Source organism: Telmatherina bonti (genome assembly GCF_933228915.1).
Source record: "Telmatherina bonti genome assembly, chromosome: 22".
NCBI lineage: Eukaryota > Metazoa > Chordata > Actinopteri > Atheriniformes > Telmatherinidae > Telmatherina > Telmatherina bonti.
This window is the reverse complement of record NC_136631.1, coordinates 8846123-8866564: the sequence shown is the minus strand read 5'-3', so window position 1 is coordinate 8866564 and position 20442 is coordinate 8846123. Positions and strand designations below refer to the sequence as shown.

The window sequence follows — 20442 nt, the reverse complement described above, 5'->3', positions numbered from 1 at the left end:
TTGATCTGTAAATTGAGAGCTTCACCTTCAGCTTCTTCTTCACCACAACAGATCAGCGGTGAGTTTCCATTTACTGCAGATGCCGGTGTCGACCGCACGGCCATCCCATTTTATTTTTCCCCCTAGTTTCACTACCTCTCCTTTGGACTACACGCGTTATGATAATGTTGGGACCTTTTTCTTTTATACTTTATACTCTGTAAATACTGTTTATATCTTGTCTTTGTGTTAATATACTCTGTAATAAGGTCCCATTCACATTCTGCAATATTTTCAAGATTGTGCAGAGAAAAAAGAAGTTTTTGATTGTGACAAATTCTTCTGTCACATTAAACACCAGTTGCTTTCTGAAGAATGTGCTCAGATTTGGATCCAGATTATTTTTATGTCCATTAGGTCCTACCTCAAATATGCATTCTTCGAGCTGGAAATGCCCCAGAAATGACTCTTTAATGCAGTCATTGGGGAGTCTCGTGCTACACTTCTTGTGTTTATCAGTAACATGTATTTGGACGTTGCCGCTATACCAACAATGTATGCATGTCTGCAGAACGAATATAAAGGAGCATCTTATATCAGCACACACACTTGCTGTAAAAGCTCAAGTGTGTTTGTTGTTGTATTTCTCACATGGACGCACTCGCTAATCTTCAAGACGTACTGCTGGGAAGCTGGCAGAATAATCCCTGCAAGATGTCAGGAGTGATTGTTAGGACGTTTCTGTTCTTGTATGCAGCCCCTCTACAACACCAAGGAAAGAAGTCAAAGCTTCAGTGCATGTTTGGAAACAGATTTAGCTGACTTAATGCCTGCAGAATTTCTCTGTCCATTTTTCTGGTAATTTCTGATCTTGCATCTGTTTGGATAAACTTGAAAAACACCTTCCAGTTAAACAGCCTGCTGAGTTAAGACAGAAACTCTTTGAGCGTGGTTGTTGGCTGCTCGTTGTAATTTAACTCGCTGTTGTTGGCACAGTGGGGCTGGTTGGGAAAGCCATTAGCTTACTGTCAGCGTCTGAGTGGGGGACAGAGTTTAAATAATGGCTTAATCTGAGTGTCTTATCTGAGTGTTGCACAGGAGAACTGTAGCAGAGATGACTAATGTTGATGTTTTTTGCTGCTGCGTTGCATAATATGAGTGAAGGGAATATGGAAAATTGAGCATAGCATCCCCGTAGTCATACTGTTCCCCTGCCCACACATTAAGATGGCTCGGGAGGCACAGTCATTAGCTCATGATGGTGACGGACATTTCCTTTTTTTTTTGACAAAAACCACTTGAACTGCTGCTGAAGGGTTGTCAAATATGAGTACAGCCCAATTAATGCGGCATCTATTACACCTCCACAGATATCTCCTTTCACGGTACCCCCACTGAAACCTTTTTTTTTTTTTTTTCTTCAAGCTCTTTTTTTGTGTCTGTGAACCACTTGGGTAAATGTTCATGTGTGCCTGCTGATCAGCTTCTTTGAAACGCACTGATGGGGATTTTGTTCTGAGAGAAGAAATATAATTAAAGAATGTGCTAAGCCCAGCACTATCAGACAGAAATGACAGAGCTCTGTGGAGAGGATGCTTTCATACTTGTTTTTCTTTTTGTTGCATCTGCAGAAACATTAGTGATGCTGGTAATATGCTAAGCTGGCAAGCTGTTCCACTTGTTATGGGCTAAAGAAAGGATAGAGGCCATTACTAGACCAGATAAAATGCTAAATATATTAGCTTAAAATCTTTTAAATACATATCAGAGTTGTTATTTTTCAGATGAAAGTCTTAATTGGCAGGTTGAACACTGCCAAGGTTTTATTTGCTGAGAAAGAAATCACTGCCTGACTCCTTGTTTCACCTCTTCACCATCTATCTGTAGGAGGGCTCAAGCATTTAATGCTGTATATGTTTGTTCCTGAACTAATATCTCTATATATCGCCTTACTGCACACTAATGTTTGAGTTCCCCACCTAAAAGTAGATTAATCCTCTCTCTGAGGTCCAGCTTGCTAGTTCTGGGTCAGACCTCCTTTTTTATCCAGAACTGCCTTAATTCATGGCGTTGGAAACGTTCTTCAGATTTTACTTCATATTGATGTAAAGCTGTGAGCAGGAGGCCTTGTCACACGTCCTGCCGACAGACGTCATACACACCCAACTTACCTGACAGATAAGACACTTAGACACCTGGAAGCAGACAATATCCACGTCCCACCTGCATACAGTGTAAGATTAGGGGTGCACACTTCATCTCTTTAAAGCAACTGTGAATGGTTTGTGCTGTTACTCACCGTGTGCCATAATTCTGCGTAAGATCGAACCGAGGCAATGGCTGAGTGGCGTTCAAGTCTCACGACTTGCCATACTGTGTCAGTTATCTTTATTATTTTTCTTTATGTTGATTTGATCATTGTGATGGTTTGGTTTTGAAGTATTTATTATTGATTGCATTTTCTGTGTGTGTATCTGTTGGGTAGAGATACGAGAACCATAGAAAAACTAATTTAGCTGCTTAGTTGAGACACTTCCTGTGATGTTTATTTAAGGAGCTGATTCACAGCTGACAGCGTGGAGAGTTAGGAGGTGAGAGCATAATTGCGAAGCTGGCATTTGAAAACGTATTGGTGATTTATGGTGTAAATATTGTACATGTTGTAAATATTTATTCACTGTATATGATAGGGGGTGGGAAAATCAAATCGAAAATCTGAATTTTTTTTTTGCTTTACAATTTTAAAATAAATTTTTTTGTTAAAAAATCGATATTTAAAAAAAAAAAAAAAAAAAAAAGCTCCATTATAAAATTTTTGCAATTTTTATTGTTTTTATTCAATATAACAATTTACACGTTTTAAATCACCAAATGTAATGAATTATGAGTGTATTATGGTGGAATTCACCTGCAAAGTTCCTAAAAAAAAATATGACACACTTAACGGCTGGGGGAAAAAAAAAAAACCTTAAAAAGCAGGAATTGTCCGTAGCTCGTACCCAAGAAGGTACTTGTTAGGGGTGGGAAATCAAATCGAAAAAAATTACGAAATATCCAGATTTTTTGCTTCATAATTTTAAAATTAATATTTTTAGTGAAAGAAAATCTTTTTTTTTTCCAAATAAAAATAATCCATAATGAAACTTTTTGTCATTTTTATTGTTTTTATTGATCTTATTACTTGTCGTCTTGGGCATTATAGCAGCAGAATGATGATCTGGCTTATTATGGTGTTTTTTCCTCATTGAAATCAAGAAAAATGACGAGCAAAAAAAAAAAAAGGTTTTATACATTTATTTTGTTTTTAATCAACAAAAATGAACAATATCAAAGAATTTTGAGAATCGCAATTTAAATCAAATCGGCTCCCAAAAAATCTGAATCGAATTGGAACAAAAGCATATCGTCACAGCCCTAATATATAACGCTGCACTTTGGAGGGTTGGTTCATAAAATAAACCACCTCAAACGGAGCCACAACTACGCCACGTTCTTGTACCGCACAGAACCCCGTCACACAGTCTCTGCACATCCATGATGTGAGTCTGCCGTTCCACCACATCCCAAAGCTGCTCTGCTGGACTCAGATCTGGTGACTGTGGAGGCCGTTGGAGGACAGTGAACTCATTGTCATGGTGGAGATGATGTTAGCTTTGTGACATGGTGCATCATCCTGCTGGAAGTTTCCATCAGAAGATGCTAGACTCAGCAATGCTGTGTTATATAAACTATGGCACATTGGTGTGTATTCAGAGATGGTATTATAGACGTGTTCATGTTGCTGTCATGTTAAGCTGGCTGGAACCAGTTGTTTAGTTCCTGTTTCCTCTCTTTCATCTCCAACTAGTCTGACCAGTCGGTCTCCTCTGACATAGAGATGTCTTGGTTCAGACAACGGCTGCTTACTTGGTTTTTTGATGAGCCTAGAGATGATTGTGTGTGAAAATCCCAGTAGATCATCAGTTTCTGAAATACTTAAACCAACGACCATGTCTTGTTCAATCACTTAAATCCCCTTTTTTCCTCATTCTGCTGCTCAGATTGAACTTTAACTTGTCTTGACCATGTCAACAACACAAAATGTGTTAAGCTGCTGCCGTTGTGATTAACTGGGTATGTATTTTTACTAGAGGAGGGACTCCATTAACAAAAATGAATGTAATTACAGGCTTGGTAATTATTAATCTTGATGAATCACATTTTTATTGCATAACAATAATTGCCCCAAAAAGCAAGTTGTTTTTTGTTTTTTTTGTTTTTTTATAAAGTTTTTTAGTTGATGATTAAATCAAATAATAGACAGGCATTAATATTATAAACTCAGGTTCTATTCAGGTCTGGGAAAATTTAATTTATTTTAAAACGGTAAGAAAGAAATAAAACACATCCCCGGCCATGTTAAAGTGTCATTTTAAATACTTTACAAGTTCCAGTTGTTCACTAATAAGAGTCTACATGTTGCAGTACTTTTAACCTTCAAGCTGTTTTCATCCACACTCTTTATTAATAAACAATATCAGACAGTAAACCAGGACGGGATCAATCAGTGTCATTTTCTGGTCATGCAGCAGAGCTGATTGCTTCCTGCTCTCAGCTGGAGCTGCATGAGGTTCAGGCTTCTTCTTGTCTTCTTCTGGACAGGGAGGGGTGATGCAGCAGCTCACGGAGAGTAAACTACACGTTGTTTCACGTTACTAACCAAGTCTCCCGTACCACCAGAAAAGAAACTGTATGGACTCACTGGAAGGGTCTGGGAAAACTGCTAAAATGTTGCTAAGTTACGTGTGCATCAGTGTAGCAGGAAATTGTGCACTGAAGAATGTTCCGTGATTAAATGCATTAATTTTTTCGTATTTAATTAATTGTAAATAACGCGTTAAAGTTCCACCTAATTTTTATTTAAAACATTTAGATTGATTCTTATGTTTGTCGATGAGTCAGGCAGATGGAAGTCTTTGATTAATCTGCTGTAAAACCAAGCTGCTGTTGTACCATCCACTGTGAAACATCAGCTTCTTGCTTTACTTTTATAAGTTTTACTTTTAAGTGTTGGTTTGTCTTGAAATACAGCTCACACTAAAAAAAAAAAAAAAAAAAAAGTAATAATTTCTGAAAAAGAAAATGAAACAAAGGGGATGAAAAAGATTAATGTCATCATTCAGTACAACAGACAAAAGTCCTTTTCATCACACAGTTTAGCATCAATTTGTCTTTCATGGACATTTGAAAGTGAATAATGTCCACTTTGAGTGGATGCTTGTGTCTGCTTGGTACTTCTCCAAGTAAAACAGCAGTTTGATTCATTACTTTGAGCAAACAAATCTGTTTTGTCATAACAGGTTTGTTGATGTGCATTTGTCTACTGGACAGAATCTGAGTCAGGTTGTTTGCACTAAAACTGATTTCCAGTAAATTCTCTTATCAGTGAGGAATCTAAAATGGTTGTTTACCTGCTGCTTGTTTGAATTGTTTCTCAGTGAGATAAAAGCTGCAAGTTTACTTTTTTTTTTTTTTTTTTTTTTTTAACCTTCTCTACAAATTTCCTTTAGCTGAAGCAGATTAAAGCTTTAGTTTTCAGGACAGTTGAACCTCTGTTCGCTCTCTTTTTGGGTCGTCTTGCCTCTTTTTTTTTTGTTTTTTTTTTTTTTTTTTACATAAATATTCCAACATGTCCCCTCATCTTCATCCTTTTTGCACAGTTTAATGCCTTTAGGGCTTTGATTGTGGAGGCATCTTCACTCTTTGGCTGTTCAGAATAATTCAGTTCGTCTCGTGTCGCTGCAGGAAGTCATTTGATTTCTTTTCCCATTTTTTTCTATTTGAAAATCAGCATTTTGTGCAACTCCTCTTGGGATGCTGTCATCAGCATCATCAGCATCATCAGAGATGCTTCCCTTAATTTGATATTTTAGCACTAACAATGAAATAATTCAGTTTCTAAATACACAAATCAATAATTCCATAATCAATAATGTTTAAATGTATCATGAATCCCATTTACATGGTTTGTAGTTTGACAAATATGATGAAGAATAATGATGATGATGATGATAGAATTAGGACTGGGCAAGTTTAACTTTAATTATACCATGGTCGGTGATAACTTTAATTACAACTGGAGTGCATTATTTTCGTATCTACGCACAGGTCGTTCGGCGAGTTAAATCACTGTAATATCCCTCCGTTACAAGGTGTCACCATAGCAACGCGTCAATCAACTGATTCATATCAGCTGTCGTCTAACAGGTGAAAGAGAAACACGCTGTAGCTTGACAGTGGTTGTTGAGCATTAAAAAGTACATTGAGGCCAACATAAAATAGTTCCTATACTTTAACATATTTAGCAGATTTTGTAAAAAAAAAAAAAAAAAAAATTCAGCATGTTATAAAATGTTTACTGTGTGGGACCACGGTGTAACTTCTGATTCGCTGCATCTCGTGGTGTTCTAAACTCTGCGTTGTGCATTATAACTGTGTAATGCACGGATCAGAGTTGTTTAATCCTTAAGAATTATTTTGTCATCCTAAAGCAGACAAACGACGGGTCAGAGGAGGAGGTACCGGCCGTTTGAAGCCATACAGTCATTTCTGCTTACGTTTTTTTCCAATGCGAGTAGCATCCAGATACCTGTGGATGTCATTTATAAAACAATTTAATCTTTTTTATCCCTTTTGTAATGACACTTTGAGATTGAACGTGTTGCACAGCTTCTAATGTTTCTCATGACGAACAACAAATAAATGACTCATCTGTTGGTTGATATATAATTTATATCTCCACCATATAAAAATAAAGCATGGAGCTCCGTCATCCGTCATATGTTTATCTTTTGCTGCGTTCGTCACCTCACCATGACAATCTAATCAATAACTTGTACTAGAAACTCCTCGTGTGTTTTAGTTTCTTCAGAATTTGTTTTCTGAAGGAATTGACGAATCAGGCTTGTTTTACCAAGGAGCTGGGACGGTGGTTCAGAAAGAAAGCAGATTCATGTAGCTATGAAGTTCATCCCAATACATCCTGAAATTTTCATCCTTCTTTGTTTTATACGTTTTATTTTATCAGATTAAAATGTCTTATGTATTTAATTATGTTTTAATCATTGCCTAACTGGTCAAAATACCCAACGTGTGACAGCCTAGTGTTCAGTGAGCTTTAGTTCATGTATCAGTGGCAGGTAGCATGTCTGAACTGTGAGGAGTCACGTGAATCTTTTTCTCTTCAGTACAAATGTCTTTTAGTATTTTTTTAAACAGCTGGAAGTCCTTAGTTTGTATTTCATTCATTTTTAAATACTTTTTGGTTTAATGTGATGGATAACTTGTTGTTAAATCGCTTTTCTTTGCTTGTCTCGGTTTTTGCCTTTTAGAATGAAAAAGGCGAGTGTCCAGCCGACGTTGTGCCTGATCCCCTCGACATGCCTTTGGAGATGGCAGACGCTGCTGCTGTGGCTAAAGAGCTCCGGATTTTACTCAGACAGGCTTTACCCAAACCCAGCTCCCCTCTGCCTCTCACGCTGCAAGGCCGCTCCGTCCCTGCTCTCTCCGATAAGGCCAGGATACAGCTCGCCTCCATGGGAATCCGACTGGGAGACCGTGTGGTGATAGCTGGACAGAAGGTGAGATGCGTGCATCTGTCAAAGGCATTAATCTGCACTAAGCCCTCAGATGCTATAATCAGCGGTGAAGTAGAGAAACATTATTAGCACTCGGTTATTTGCAAAACTCTTCATTTGAAAGGAGAAACTGTGAAATAAGCAGTTTTCCTACCAGCAGTGAGTCTGTGCTGCTCCAGTCACAATCAGACGGACTTCTACTGTAAAAACTGACGTTGGGTCAGCACACGGATCAAACGAGCTGTAAAGGAATGACACGGCAACTTCCTCTTTGTTTATAAAACTTAAACCACTTAAATAAAGCAGATGTTTCTCATTAATAAGTTTATTTGATGCTTCCAACCCCCCCCCCCCCCCCCCCCCCCCCCCCAAAAAATCTTTTCATAAATCAGCCGCAGGAGTAGCTGTTGATGTACTTCTGTCAAATCAGTCAAATTAAAGATTAACTTTTATATATTTCTATCCGCAAGTAGGTTTTGTTAAAAGTTCGTTTTTTCTGTTCCATAAACTTATTAGTTCAGAGACTTTTAAGATATAAAATAGACCCCCTTTTTTAAAACGTTTAAATTGAACCACAGACGGTCTTCGGTTTACGAACGACGCAGCGTAACCTGAAATTCCACGTAAAGTTGGACTTTTACTCTTAAATGCCCTCTAAATACCCCCTTAATCACTAAATAACTATCAAATTACACATATTATACATCATATTATACATCATATCAATGGAAAAACAGTTCAGGCAATCAGACATTTTACTTCAAATAAATGTATATATGCACCGAGGCGTCGTCTCAGCCTCTGCGTCGCGTCGTAAGAGCTTACATGGATCCTCATGAATTCAAAGTGTGCTCTTTTTATTTTATTTACATTAATTTAATGAGCGTTGTAAAGTTGAAACGATGTAGGTTGAGAACTGTGTAACCCGAGGACCCCCTGCAAATGAGACGTCTGGGCTTAAATTCATGGTTCATCTTATGCCCCGCACAGCATTCAGTATTTTCTTTCTGCCCCAGTAAGAGTTACTGGTTTTCCAACCGGATTTCTCTTGTTTTGCAATCATGACTATGAACCTTTAAAACTTTGGCAGATTTTCACACTTTGGCACGTCCTTACAAAGTCTCATATTTGTCCTGTCTCTTCTCCGAGCTCTTTCCAGCCTTGATAAGTCAGTTTGATGTTGAGTCTTGCCTTCCTTTCTTCTCCACACCTCAGACATAATGCTCAGATGTTTTTGGCTGAATCATGGTGCGTGCTCAGTACAGCCAATGTGTCGATTTCTGGAATGTGACATGATGCTCTTGGTCTTAAAATAAAGCTGTAAAATGCAGTTTCTCAGCCTTACAGATCGGCTCCCGGTTCGAGGTATCAGACGCCCAGAATTTGCTTTTAGAATGTTGCTTTAACATACAAGCGCAAAAATAATTACAATGATTTGTTTTAGTTCATATTCAGGCTGCTAACCTATTAAAGCTCTTCTTTATTTCTTCTTCACGAGACCCCCCCCCCCCCCCCCCGTACAGGGTGCTACATGAGATGCATGCAGCAGAGATGTTTGTTATCCAGCTCTAATATGTAGCAGAAACTCTGCAGAAAGACTCTCCCAAACATTTCCATCCAAATAAAATGTAATAAAACCCCGAGCAATGGAACACGAACACAAGAACAGCGCCGTCTGCTTTGGAGCTTCTGCTAATTTCTCCACTTCAAGCAAACCTCACTAACATGGTGTCATATCAAAGCAGAGGCTCTGCTGATTGCAGAGATGTTTGTCTCATTACTGTAGCAGAAAATACAGCAGCTAAAGAGGAGCACATAGAACAACGCGGGTTTCTGTCCTTGTCTATAAAAAGAAACCCAAAACCTTCTGCTAATGCGTGTTGCTCCGACTCTGCCTTGGTTTGAAACTAATCATAAAGGTCCTGCTAGTTTCCATGGCGATGAAGTATTGGCTCTTTCTGTGAAATACTACCTTGGTGTTTACTTCTTTCTGGATGAATTTGGGATTTATCCTTCAAATGTCCTCACAGACCATCGATAGATGTATTTATAATCAATATCAACCTCTTGAGATATTTAGTGGAATAACACCTTTTAAAACTGTAGTAAAAGTACTCAGTACTTTTAACGCCTACTTTGCCAATTCCTCATCAGACGTCACCGTACTTCTGGTTTTCACTGGTAGAACTGTGTTTGTTTTTTCCTTTTAGGGGCCAGTGTGTGTTCCTGATGGATTTACTCTGACATAGAGAGAGATTTACTCTGATATAGTAATGCCTTTTAAAGTTTTCAGTATTCTTAAATGTCTCATCTTTATTTTATAATCTGGATTATACATACAGCCCTCGTAGTAAATATATACATAATTTATTCTGGGTATTTAATTTCAGGAGTCAGGAAATGTAGAAAGTTTGGTAATATCTGATACTTCAGCTAACCTTTGTAAAGAACTGCTTATGGCAGATGTAACATGTCCCCAGCAGAGGACAGGTGTACAGCGATATAATTAAATATGTTTACAATCTTATTGTAGACTAGATGCTTTTGTCCCAATTCGATTCGATTTTTTCTGGGTGGCGATTCTATTTAAATTGCAATTCTCACAAATCTTCTATTTTGATTTTTGTGGATTAAAAACAAAAAGAAAATGACGTTTTTGTTTTTCACCCTGCTGTTTTTAAAGATGTGAATTAAACAGTTATGCAACCATGATTAGAGTTATCCATAATAACTGCAGTTGCATGATATTAACAGTCAGGGTGTGCATCAACTCTGCACCCAATTAAATGCTGTTTTTCTACTTTTGTTTTCAGCAGAGCTCACAAACAACCAGTAGTGCGTGATCAGATTCTATGCTACAGTCATTAAGAAAACACTGTTATCCAAAGCGACTTACATGTGAGAAATGATTAATTAACCTAACGTGCATGTCTTCTGGGTGGGAGGAAACTCCACACATTCATAGAGAGAACATGCAAAGTACACATGTAAGTTCAGTCGTTCCCCCAGGAACCTGCACGAACCAGCGAGCTTCTCGCTAAGAGGCCACAGTGCTAACCGCTACACCGCCACGCAGCCCAGTCATGATCTGACCAATCAGTTGACTGATTTTTTTTTTTTTTGAGAGGAAGAGGTGAAATCTATGAACATACTCAAACAAACGCCTTTGTCTTGTCTTGGATCTGTTTTTTAGCAGCGATTGTTCCCTCATGCTGACGGTGATGATGTCCAGTACGTTGCAAACCGGCACCACCTGTTGTTTTCCTCCTATAACGTGTCGGGGATCCACATGTTCCGTCAGTAGCGCAGGAGTCAGATATCCTTCTATGAGTCAGTTCTGCTTTGGCATTAACGCAGTCTTTTATTGGCTCCCTATTGTCCTTTGTGTTTCTGGAGCAGCCTGACAAGCTGGGAGCATTCGAGCAGAAGACTGAGAGTCGCTGCACACAGCTCAGGTGTGAACACACAAAGCGGTTTATTAGCGGTTTGTTGGCTGCTATCCTAAAAGGGATGCTGCAGAATTTTCCAGAGCTGCAGCAATGCAGGAAAAGTCACCATTTAAACTCAATAAAATGTAATTACAGTAAGATTATATTCATTACATGAACACTTGAGTTCAGAAGGAATTAACCCTGCAGATATGAGCCGCTGTCAGTCATCTCCTCCTCCGTTTGCTGCTGACGTGGAGGCGACTGCTGTTTCAGCTCATTTTACAGTCGGAATAATATCAAGATGCATATTAGAAGAAAACAAAAGCAGAAACTTGCTGGCAGACTTTGACTTAGATTTTGCTGCAAACCCTTACTGCTGGTATGTGGGGACACTTTAAGATATTTATTTTCTTTAATATGTTTTTTTCAATTAAAATTCAGGGAACATATAACCATTCATGTTTTTTAAGAGTCTGGTCAAGACGCATCTTTTTAATCTTCTTTCTTTTCTTTTCTTTATTCAGACTCTAGGTCCATTTAAAAATAAAAAACCAAAAAACAAAACATGAAGAAAAAAACAACAACAACAACACAGACATACAAACATATTTAAAAGAGACAAGTGTACCAGTGCTTCCACATAGCAGACTGATTTAGTTTGGCTTTTACTTGATTTCTACTGTTTAGCTTTTATTCTGTTATTTTAATCAGTTTTATGTTTTAGTTTTTATTGGGTTGGAAGTGGCGTTTAGATGGTGTCTGTCTGTGTGTCTCCTTTCTGTTTAATTTTACACTGTAAAGCGCTTCATAAAAAGTTTCAATTCATTCATCCCGGGGTATGACAACATACAGGCAGTCCCTCCCATACCTGAACAGCCCTACCTGCCAGATACCGTCTGGTACGACCCCCAAACTTATGTTAGCGTGGTGTCAGTCTGTGTTTCATGTATATTGATGACTAAATACACTTCAGCATCGAATGAAGCGCCTTACATGGCCCCATTCATTGCACCCCATACAGCCTTCATAGGTGTGTGTGTGTGAGGGTGTGTATGAAAGGGAAAAAAGAGAAGACATTTGTTTAAAATGGAACTATTATGTGCATTTTAATCTATTTTTATTTCTGAGCCCAGAAGGGCTGGGATTGATCGAGTTAATGTCACAAATGGCTTTATTTACTTCAGACCGACCCTCTCCGTAGGCTGTCAGATCAGCCTGCAGGCAAAACGAGTGGATTGAGACTCTTCCACATTAAGCCCCGCCTCCCGCCACTGCACTACATCGGGAGCGCGCACCGCAACTGCTTTCGCCGTCATTGTAACATCTCATAAACAGAAGGATTAGGCTAATATGAACTCAATAAAAAAAACAAAATACCATGTCAACACATAGCATACAGCCCTACATGTTGGAACCTGAATCAGAGCCTGAAAACGAAGTGGAAAACAGCAACCCACAGCAACGAATGCAGCAGGATGTCTCTCTTTGGTAAACTCACCAGCCATCGTTGGAAATAACTTTATCCCACGTTTTCCACCCGCCTGATGTATTTGTACATGCCCTTGTTAACCAGTAGAAGGTAACCAATCACCGAACCTTATCCCCCGGGACGTCACAAGGATTTCCAAGTAGAAAAAACTCTCTAAAACGAGGCGTTTTTACATTGCCATGGAAACCGAACGGAGAGAGTGCTGGAACTCAAACTCAAACTCAAACGTGTTTAGGTGATTAAAAAAAACCAAAACAGTTCACATGTCTGATGAGGATTCAACACTGTAGAAAGCTCAGAAAACTCCAAATACCAGAATAGCACCTCTTTAAACTTGCTGGGCGGCTGTGTGATAATCCAGGTTTTGTTACACTTAGAGTAACAAACATATTGTTTTCCATTTGAACCCCCCCGCCCATTAAAAACCAAAACAAACTGGGTATGTTTGTCTGCAGCTTAGACGAAAGCTGACACCACAGACGTCTGTATCTGTTCAGTGTTATCGAGCTGTTACTGTAGAGGAAGAAAACGAAGCTGCTTCAGTTAAATCACCCCGGTGGTTTTTATGCACATCTATTTTTAGCAACAACAGTGGGTGAAACACTCACTTCGGGGCCGTGCATGTTAGATGTTCTAAAAATTCAGCTGCTCATCTTCTTTGCCTGTGTGTCACCTTCGTCTTTTACACTTGTCTCGTAGACGAGGTCTTATGAAGAAAGCCACGTTGCATGCAGTCAGCAGCGTGAACCCAACTGCACGTCTCGTTCATTCTCCTGACATGAGCTCATTACACATTTAATGTAACAAAATGACACAATAAAGTTGTCTCATACCAACACTTAGTATGCAAAGCTTCTAGGCTAGTCTGTGTAATTGCAGCTTATGTTTTTAAAATATCCCTAATAACAAGCCAGACACTGTGGCTGCTCGGAAACCTGCTCGCTCCTGTTTCCTCAGCTGTTGTTGCTCATAATTTTCTTTTTTTTAATCCCAGCTGTCAGGTTATTTTTCAGCACATTAAACACATTTTTATTAGATTTAGTCTTTATTCAGGGTTAGAAATGCATCTGTTTTGTAAGATGATTTTAAACTTGTAAGAGATTCTTCAGTGCAGCTGATCAACCCAGCCGCCTGGCTGCAGTGTGATGGTGTAAGCCACGTGTAATCCTTACACATACAACACTCTGAAAGCAGGGAAGGTTTAACCATGTAGAAAAAGACACACACACAGTTTGACTGTGACACTTTGCTCTTGTTAGAACTTAAGAAATCTGTTTTCACATGATAGAAAAATATGTAATCCGATATAGATATAAAATGCATAAATTAGATCTCAGGAATTGCTGAAAATAGCATTTTTGTGCAGCTTGGATTTTGCTGGTGTGTATCTCCTGCTGACCATGCAGCCGGAGGACACGGTGAGGACATCACATCGTTCTGCTACTACTTAGATATTTACATGAATTATAGAAAACAATATTATTGCTTGCAAAGCTGCCTAACTTGCGCGAAATGTTTAGGGAGTCACATCAACTTTGGTCTGTAGATTAGCTTCAGCTAGCTGCGTTTATACTGCAACCTTCTGCAGCTCACCAGACGCTTGCTGCTGTTGTTTGGAATAGAAACGTTTCCTGAATTATGTGAAAAATTTCATCACAACACACATTAAGCACTGTGTGCTGACCCCAGAAATCATCCGTTATGACTCGCATCAGGTGGATGTTTGGGTTAAACGTTGACGGTATCCCTTTAACCTGCAGAACAGTAGAGACAGAGAGACAAACGCTGCTTTATGTGGTGTTTTCCAAGAAGCAATTGGTTGTACAAATCTTTCCAGAAGCCTAGCAGTGTAATGAAAAACTGCAATGAAAAAAGTATTTTTAATAAAACCAAAGGAGGATTTTGTTGAGCTTTTTATTCTGAACTTGTCTGTGTTTAATGCAAGAAGTATTAAAGAGTATTTTGATTCTGCGGTCTTATTAAGACATGAGCGTCACCTCCCCCAAACTGCCCGAAAAGTCTGGGGAATTTTCTTATTGCAAATGTGATAGTTACCATGCAGTTGTAAATCAGTTTTCTGAATTTCTTCACCCATATTACATTAAAAAAAAAAAAATGACACAAACAAAACATTTATAATCACTGGTATAATTCCACTTTTATTACAAAGGTCCTAAAATGGACTCCTATTGGACAAGGGAGTGGTTTTTTTTGTTCTCTCAGGGCTCAAGACTTTATTAAATTTGAAAGAGGCCTTAAATTGTTCAATTTCACTGAGTTTAGGTCTTCAGAGAAAACGAAGCGAAAGGTCTGCTGCCCATGAAATTTATGATTTTTAAGGAAAAGCGACTTTTGCAAGAGGTTAAAAATGACTTGAATGCCTTTACACACCGGGACGGATGTGAATAAACAACACGAAATTGTGAATAATTCAGAGGTGAATTACCAACGTTTCTGTCTATGCACACAAAGCGAGATGCCAAACTGTGAATAAATTCTGAAAATTTTAACAGTGCTGATGCTGCAGAAGAAAAGCAAAACAAAAAGAAATAAAAAAAAGAGAAGGAAGAGGAGAACATAGTTGTTTAATCCAGGAGCTGAAGCTGGACCACGGCCGCTTCAGGACGTCCGTGGGACAGTTGGAGAATCTGCTTTCGCAGATAGCTGCTGGCTAAAGAAGCAGAGAAGAAAAAATAAATACGCTCAGCTCTGACCACAGTTTTTTTCCGTGCCTTGTCCAGCATTTAAGCGAGCAGAATGATGGTCTGGATGCTGTTCTGATGAGCAAATTTACTTTGCCAAGGGGAGCTTTACAGATATAATGATCCCTTTGATTTCCTGAATTCTTATTTTATTTCTCTATTTATTTTGCGTTATTGTTTGTATTGCAGAGTTTGTACTGCTGGACCGGAGAGGATAGAAGAGAAAGCTTGAATGAAACAGCAGCGAAAGTGACGCCGGCGTAGCTGCAACCAATGATCAGGCAGCACGCCTTCTCTGATTGGTCGATTTTATATCTGTTGGTTGCAAATAACATCCCATTTTTATTTCTAAAGCACTTTTAAAACAACAAACAGCTGACCAAGGTGCTGTAGATTAACACATACTAGAACAGTCAACCTTGGCTCAAAAAAAAACAAAACAAAACAAAAAAAAAAACTCTTAAAATAACTGAGAACTTTACACTCATCTGATTTAAATAAATAAGTTTGTTTAATTGTCAATTATTTGGATGAAACATTTGAAATAGGTGTGTAAAGGCCTAAAGTTTGGTCGTCTTGCTCATGGATTTTGGACTTTATTTACTTGTGTGTCCAGATATAAACACCTGGATTAATGTGTTTTTTCCAAGTGGCAACCTCCAGCTGTTAAAAGTGAAGCCTATGCAGAAGTGCATAAAACTGCAGTTCCCCCTTCATCCACTAGGGGCTCCAAAACAGAGCAAATCCCCATAGACTCCCATGTTAAAAAGACCAACTTCACAGCAGAAATAAACATGTTTACTGTCTGTCTGGTTCAAATAAACATTTTAGGTTTAATAGGTCAGGTTTACCTTCATGACAACTGTGGGGGGAGTGATTTTTTTCGCCCGTTTAAAATTAATTTAGTCTCGAAGTTTGGCATATTTAGGGGTGTGTCCTTTTGATTGACAGGTACCCGATCTCCGGCTTCAAGTCAGAAGAACGTAGAACAACAGCGTTTTTTTTTTCCGGTTAACAACGTGACTTAGCTTTAGCCCGCTTACCTCCGTTAGCTGGTTAGCTCCCGTTATCTCCCGTTATCTCCAAGTTAGCTCGGTTAGCTTGTAGCTACAGGAAACTCGGAGTTCGCTCGATGTCAATCATCCACCATGACGCTCACGGCCCCCCTCTCAGCTCCACCTCTTTGCCCATATTTGTATTTTCCGGGCAAGACGACACACATGACCCTACCACGATCGGAACCGCCCACCGAGCTTCAGTTCAGCTCTTCAGAAACCTATGGGTGACGTCACGGCGGCTCTATGGTTTTTTTCCCTTTTTCTTCGTGCAGCTTTTAGACAAAGCAAAGTTAGTGTGGGAGGAAACTGGTGGACTTGAAACTGACGAGGGATAGAAAAGAACCACCAGCCGCCATCATTAGCTCCTGTTCTTTTCATGTTTTCAGGCCCTTATAATGGTTTTTATTATGACTTGTGTGACTGCAGTGTGCTGTTTTTGTTCTGCCATGCAGCTCATCACAACCATCGCAGATGACAAATCTGCCCTCTGTTTTCTGCTTCGGTCTCATACTCTGATGCCCCCTTTGTCTCCTGCTGCTTAGGTGGACTCAGATGAACCGAAATCTGGAGGTTCTGGTTCTTCTACACTTGTACATAATGCATTGCAAGGAGGTGAGATGGTTGTGAACACTTCTCAGTGCAGCTCTTTTGCTGCTTTGTGTGTGTGTGTGCAGGTGGGAACCCTGCGATTCTGTGGCAGCACTGAATTCTCTGGAGGCCTGTGGGCTGGAGTGGAACTGGACAAACCAGAGGGGAAGAATGATGGTTCGGTGGCAGGAGTTCAGTATTTCACCTGTCGACTCAAACACGGTAAGTCATGATGGTCTTCCCCCGCTTCTCCAATCTTTTTGACTCAATTTTACTTTTTTTTAAAATATTTTTTTTTTTCTTTCTGAAGGAATTTTTGCTCCCTTGTCAAAAATAAGCAAAGCTCTGGAAAGGCTTAAAACCAGCACTACGAAGACGTCTGCACCAACGCGCCCCCCTTGTCGTATTGATCTTTCTCGCATAACCTCCAAGATAAACACAGGTAAGAAACACGTCTGATGCTTTCAACATGTCTGATGCTTCAGCCACACACATGTTGCATCTCCAGACATTTTGGAGCGAATTGTTGAGATCTCTGACTGGTTGACTGCTGGTCTCCCTGGTTTTGCTTCTATGATTACGCTGTCAGACTCGCTAAACATTGCAACTAGGTGAGGCGCACACGTTTTTGGAGGATGTGGTTGCCCGAGGAACTCTGCCACTATGCACTGTAATAAAAAGACATCATGTCATAACATAAACAACAAACACAGTGAAGCTGAAAAGCTTTCGGCCCCTGAGGGGAAAGAATTTTGTGAATCTTTGCAGGTGTAGGTGGGAAAACTTGTCAAAAGGGGGCAGGTGATTTTTCATGTTGCAGGCAGTCTAGGATACTGTTCCCCAGACGAGGACACGGATACAATGTTTGAGACCACAGCCTGAGTAAAGAGAGACTGTATCAACCACAGAGAAGAAATAGCAACAGCAGCACTTCTGGCGTAGTTGATCTGTGCTCACTTGAGGGGTTCAGGATATAATCTTGGCCACAGTAGAGATGGAGGCTGTGAATTGTATTCTTTTGCTGAAAATAAGATGTTGGAGCTGATGGTTTTTGGCACTGTTACCTTCCCTGCAGTAAGAGCACCAAGCAGTGCTGCAACGTAAAGCAGAAGCATCACTATGTATCATTTATTGGCATATTTCATAAAGTGGAATCAAAATGAAGGGATTGCGGGGTGTCTTAAGTAGAAACAATCCTGTTCCCTGTATGGGATTGGCATTCTGATATCAATGATTGCTGTAGGAGAAGACGATCTCTGCTTGTAAAACTATTGATAGCAAGGATATGTTTAATTTAAAGCTGGAAGTAAAAATTAGTAAATTATTCAGAATTAAATAAATAATCCTAAAACTTCCGGAAGTTTGTTGTTGAAAGAAGCAATTTGGACAATCTCACCAGCTCTGATCACATAACATAAAAGTGTTCGTAGTGGCACTTACAAAGTGTTTATAAGGACTTCTGTTGGGTTGTTTATCCTGACAGAAACATAATCTAAGTGGCTGCAGCCGACGTGGAAAAGCGGTTGTCTACAAACCAGAATCCCTGCCCCAATGACTATATCCTGAAGTGTCCTTTGCCTCTCGTCACCCCGCTAACGCAACATCGTCAGTACTTAGTGAAATATCTCAGGAACCACACAACGGAACTTAATGTGGAAAATTGCAATCACAAGCACTCGGGATGTGAATCTAAGGACAACTCACAATTCATTTCGATGTCTATTTTTGACAATTTGATTCAGAATCTATTCTTGATTCATTTTGATTCATAATCATTACACTTAAGTAACAAAAGGTGCTAATTTCACAAATAACCATTCTATAAGCTAGAAGGAACTGAGAAATTATTAGAGCCGATTGGATTTAAATTGCGGCATGTGTAAAACTTTTTCTTCCTCATCATTTTTCTTGATTTCAATTTGGGGAAAAAAACAGCCCAGTATCCAGACCATCATTCTGCTGCTATTATGCCCAAGAAGAAAAGTTAAAAAGATCAATTAAAAACAATAAATATGACAAAAATGTTCATAATGTAATTTTTTTTTATTTGAATTTTTTTTTTTAATTAAAAAAAGTTTATTTTAAAATTGTGAAGCAAAAACATCCCATATTTTTCAATTTTATTTTTATTTATTTATTTATTTATTTTAAAAAATTCAATTCCCCACCCCTAACAAGTACCCTCTTGGACCCGAGCTTCAGACAATTTTTAAGGTGTTTTTGTTTGTTTTTTCTACCCTTTGAAGTGCGTCATTTTTTTCAAGGTACTTTGCAGGTGAATTCCACCGTGATACCCTCATAGTTCATTACATTTGGTGATTTAAAATGTGTAAATTGTTAGTGGACCTCCATTTTGAAGCTTAATGTAAACAATGGTGACTTCCTGTTGATCTATTGACCAATAAGATGCTCAGATTTCCTATTCCTTTGTTTTTATGATGGTAAAATCCAACTTGAGTTGTCAAAGTTCAGTGTGAGGTGAAATGGTTTTCTTCCAGTATTGAAAAAGTAATAAAGAAAAAAGAAACAAAAGTAATAGAAAAAACAGACAGGTCCAACAGTCCAGTGTCTTGTACCAAACACAAACTGGTTCAAAGAGTGGTGGAAGTGAAGGAAAAAAGATGAGTGGAGAAAATGTAAATAGCTTTTGTTGTGTTTATGTCAGCATGTTGGGATCTTTTTCTCCTGGTAGCCAAGGCCTGCGAGACACATCTGAAAATGAAAAGCTTTGACAATCAGTTTTAGTTAATTTTGTTTTTATACTCGTACTATATATAACTTTCTTTTTAGAATACATAGTGTTATTGCCCATTTCATTCCTTGACTGTGCATGGAAGGGTTGAAATTATACATCCCTTCATGGAGAGGTAAGGTGGACAAAAAATGGCAATAATTAGCTTGTTTTTTTTAAAAGAATTAATATAGTCCTAAACAGAGGCAAGAGGGGTGTCAGTTTTCATTTTCACTGTTAATATGTGCCAAATTGAGTAATGAGTAATGTTGAAACCAGGCCACACATCCTAATCACCCAGTCATATGTAGTCACCTTGCAGCTGGTGTCAGTCATTAAGAAGATCTGAAATGTATTACTAAAATAGTTTCCTTTGCTTTTGATCAGGCAGGTAAACAGGAAGTTGGAAATAAACAGACTGGCTGTCTCTTATCAAATGCCCACGTTTGCCATCTGTTTGGATGTTTGTGGGATTTTCGCCCACTGCAGAGAGACCATAGAGATGGATCTCCACAGTGAGGCCATGTGCTTGAGATGCAACTCAAACCTTTCTACTTTAGCCTCAAAAGGAACCTTTTTCATCTTTCTCTATCCTGTATGAGCCATGTCGGTGCATGGTGGGATTTATTGCATCTTGACTTTGAAATTAATCTCTTTTGAAAGCGGCTTCTGAACTGCTGCCAAAGGACAATGCATACATTAGACTGCTGACAAGACCTTGCCGGCTCAGTCCTTGAATGCCCGTTTCCTCAACTCCTGACGAATGACACGTATAGTTTGTCTGCCTCAAACATCGTACAAACCTTGTTGGGGCCTTTTTTTTTTTTGGTGATTCTCATCACCTCTGT

The 20442-nt window shown here is 39.0% G+C and overlaps 1 protein-coding gene across 5 annotated transcripts in view; it reads left to right on the top strand.

The window, feature by feature from the left end:
• The window catches only part of LOC306772463 (CAP-Gly domain-containing linker protein 4), a 57025-nt gene that overhangs the window by 18634 nt on the left and 17949 nt on the right, over positions 1-20442 (top strand). For all 5 annotated transcript variants that reach the window (XM_079261938.1, XM_079261937.1, XM_079261935.1 and 2 more), the window contains exons 7-9: positions 7350-7598; positions 16950-17085; positions 17174-17305. In XM_079261938.1, the coding sequence (XP_079118064.1) occupies positions 7350-7598; positions 16950-17085; positions 17174-17305 (517 nt within the window). The remainder of the gene's footprint in view (positions 1-7349; positions 7599-16949; positions 17086-17173; positions 17306-20442) is intronic.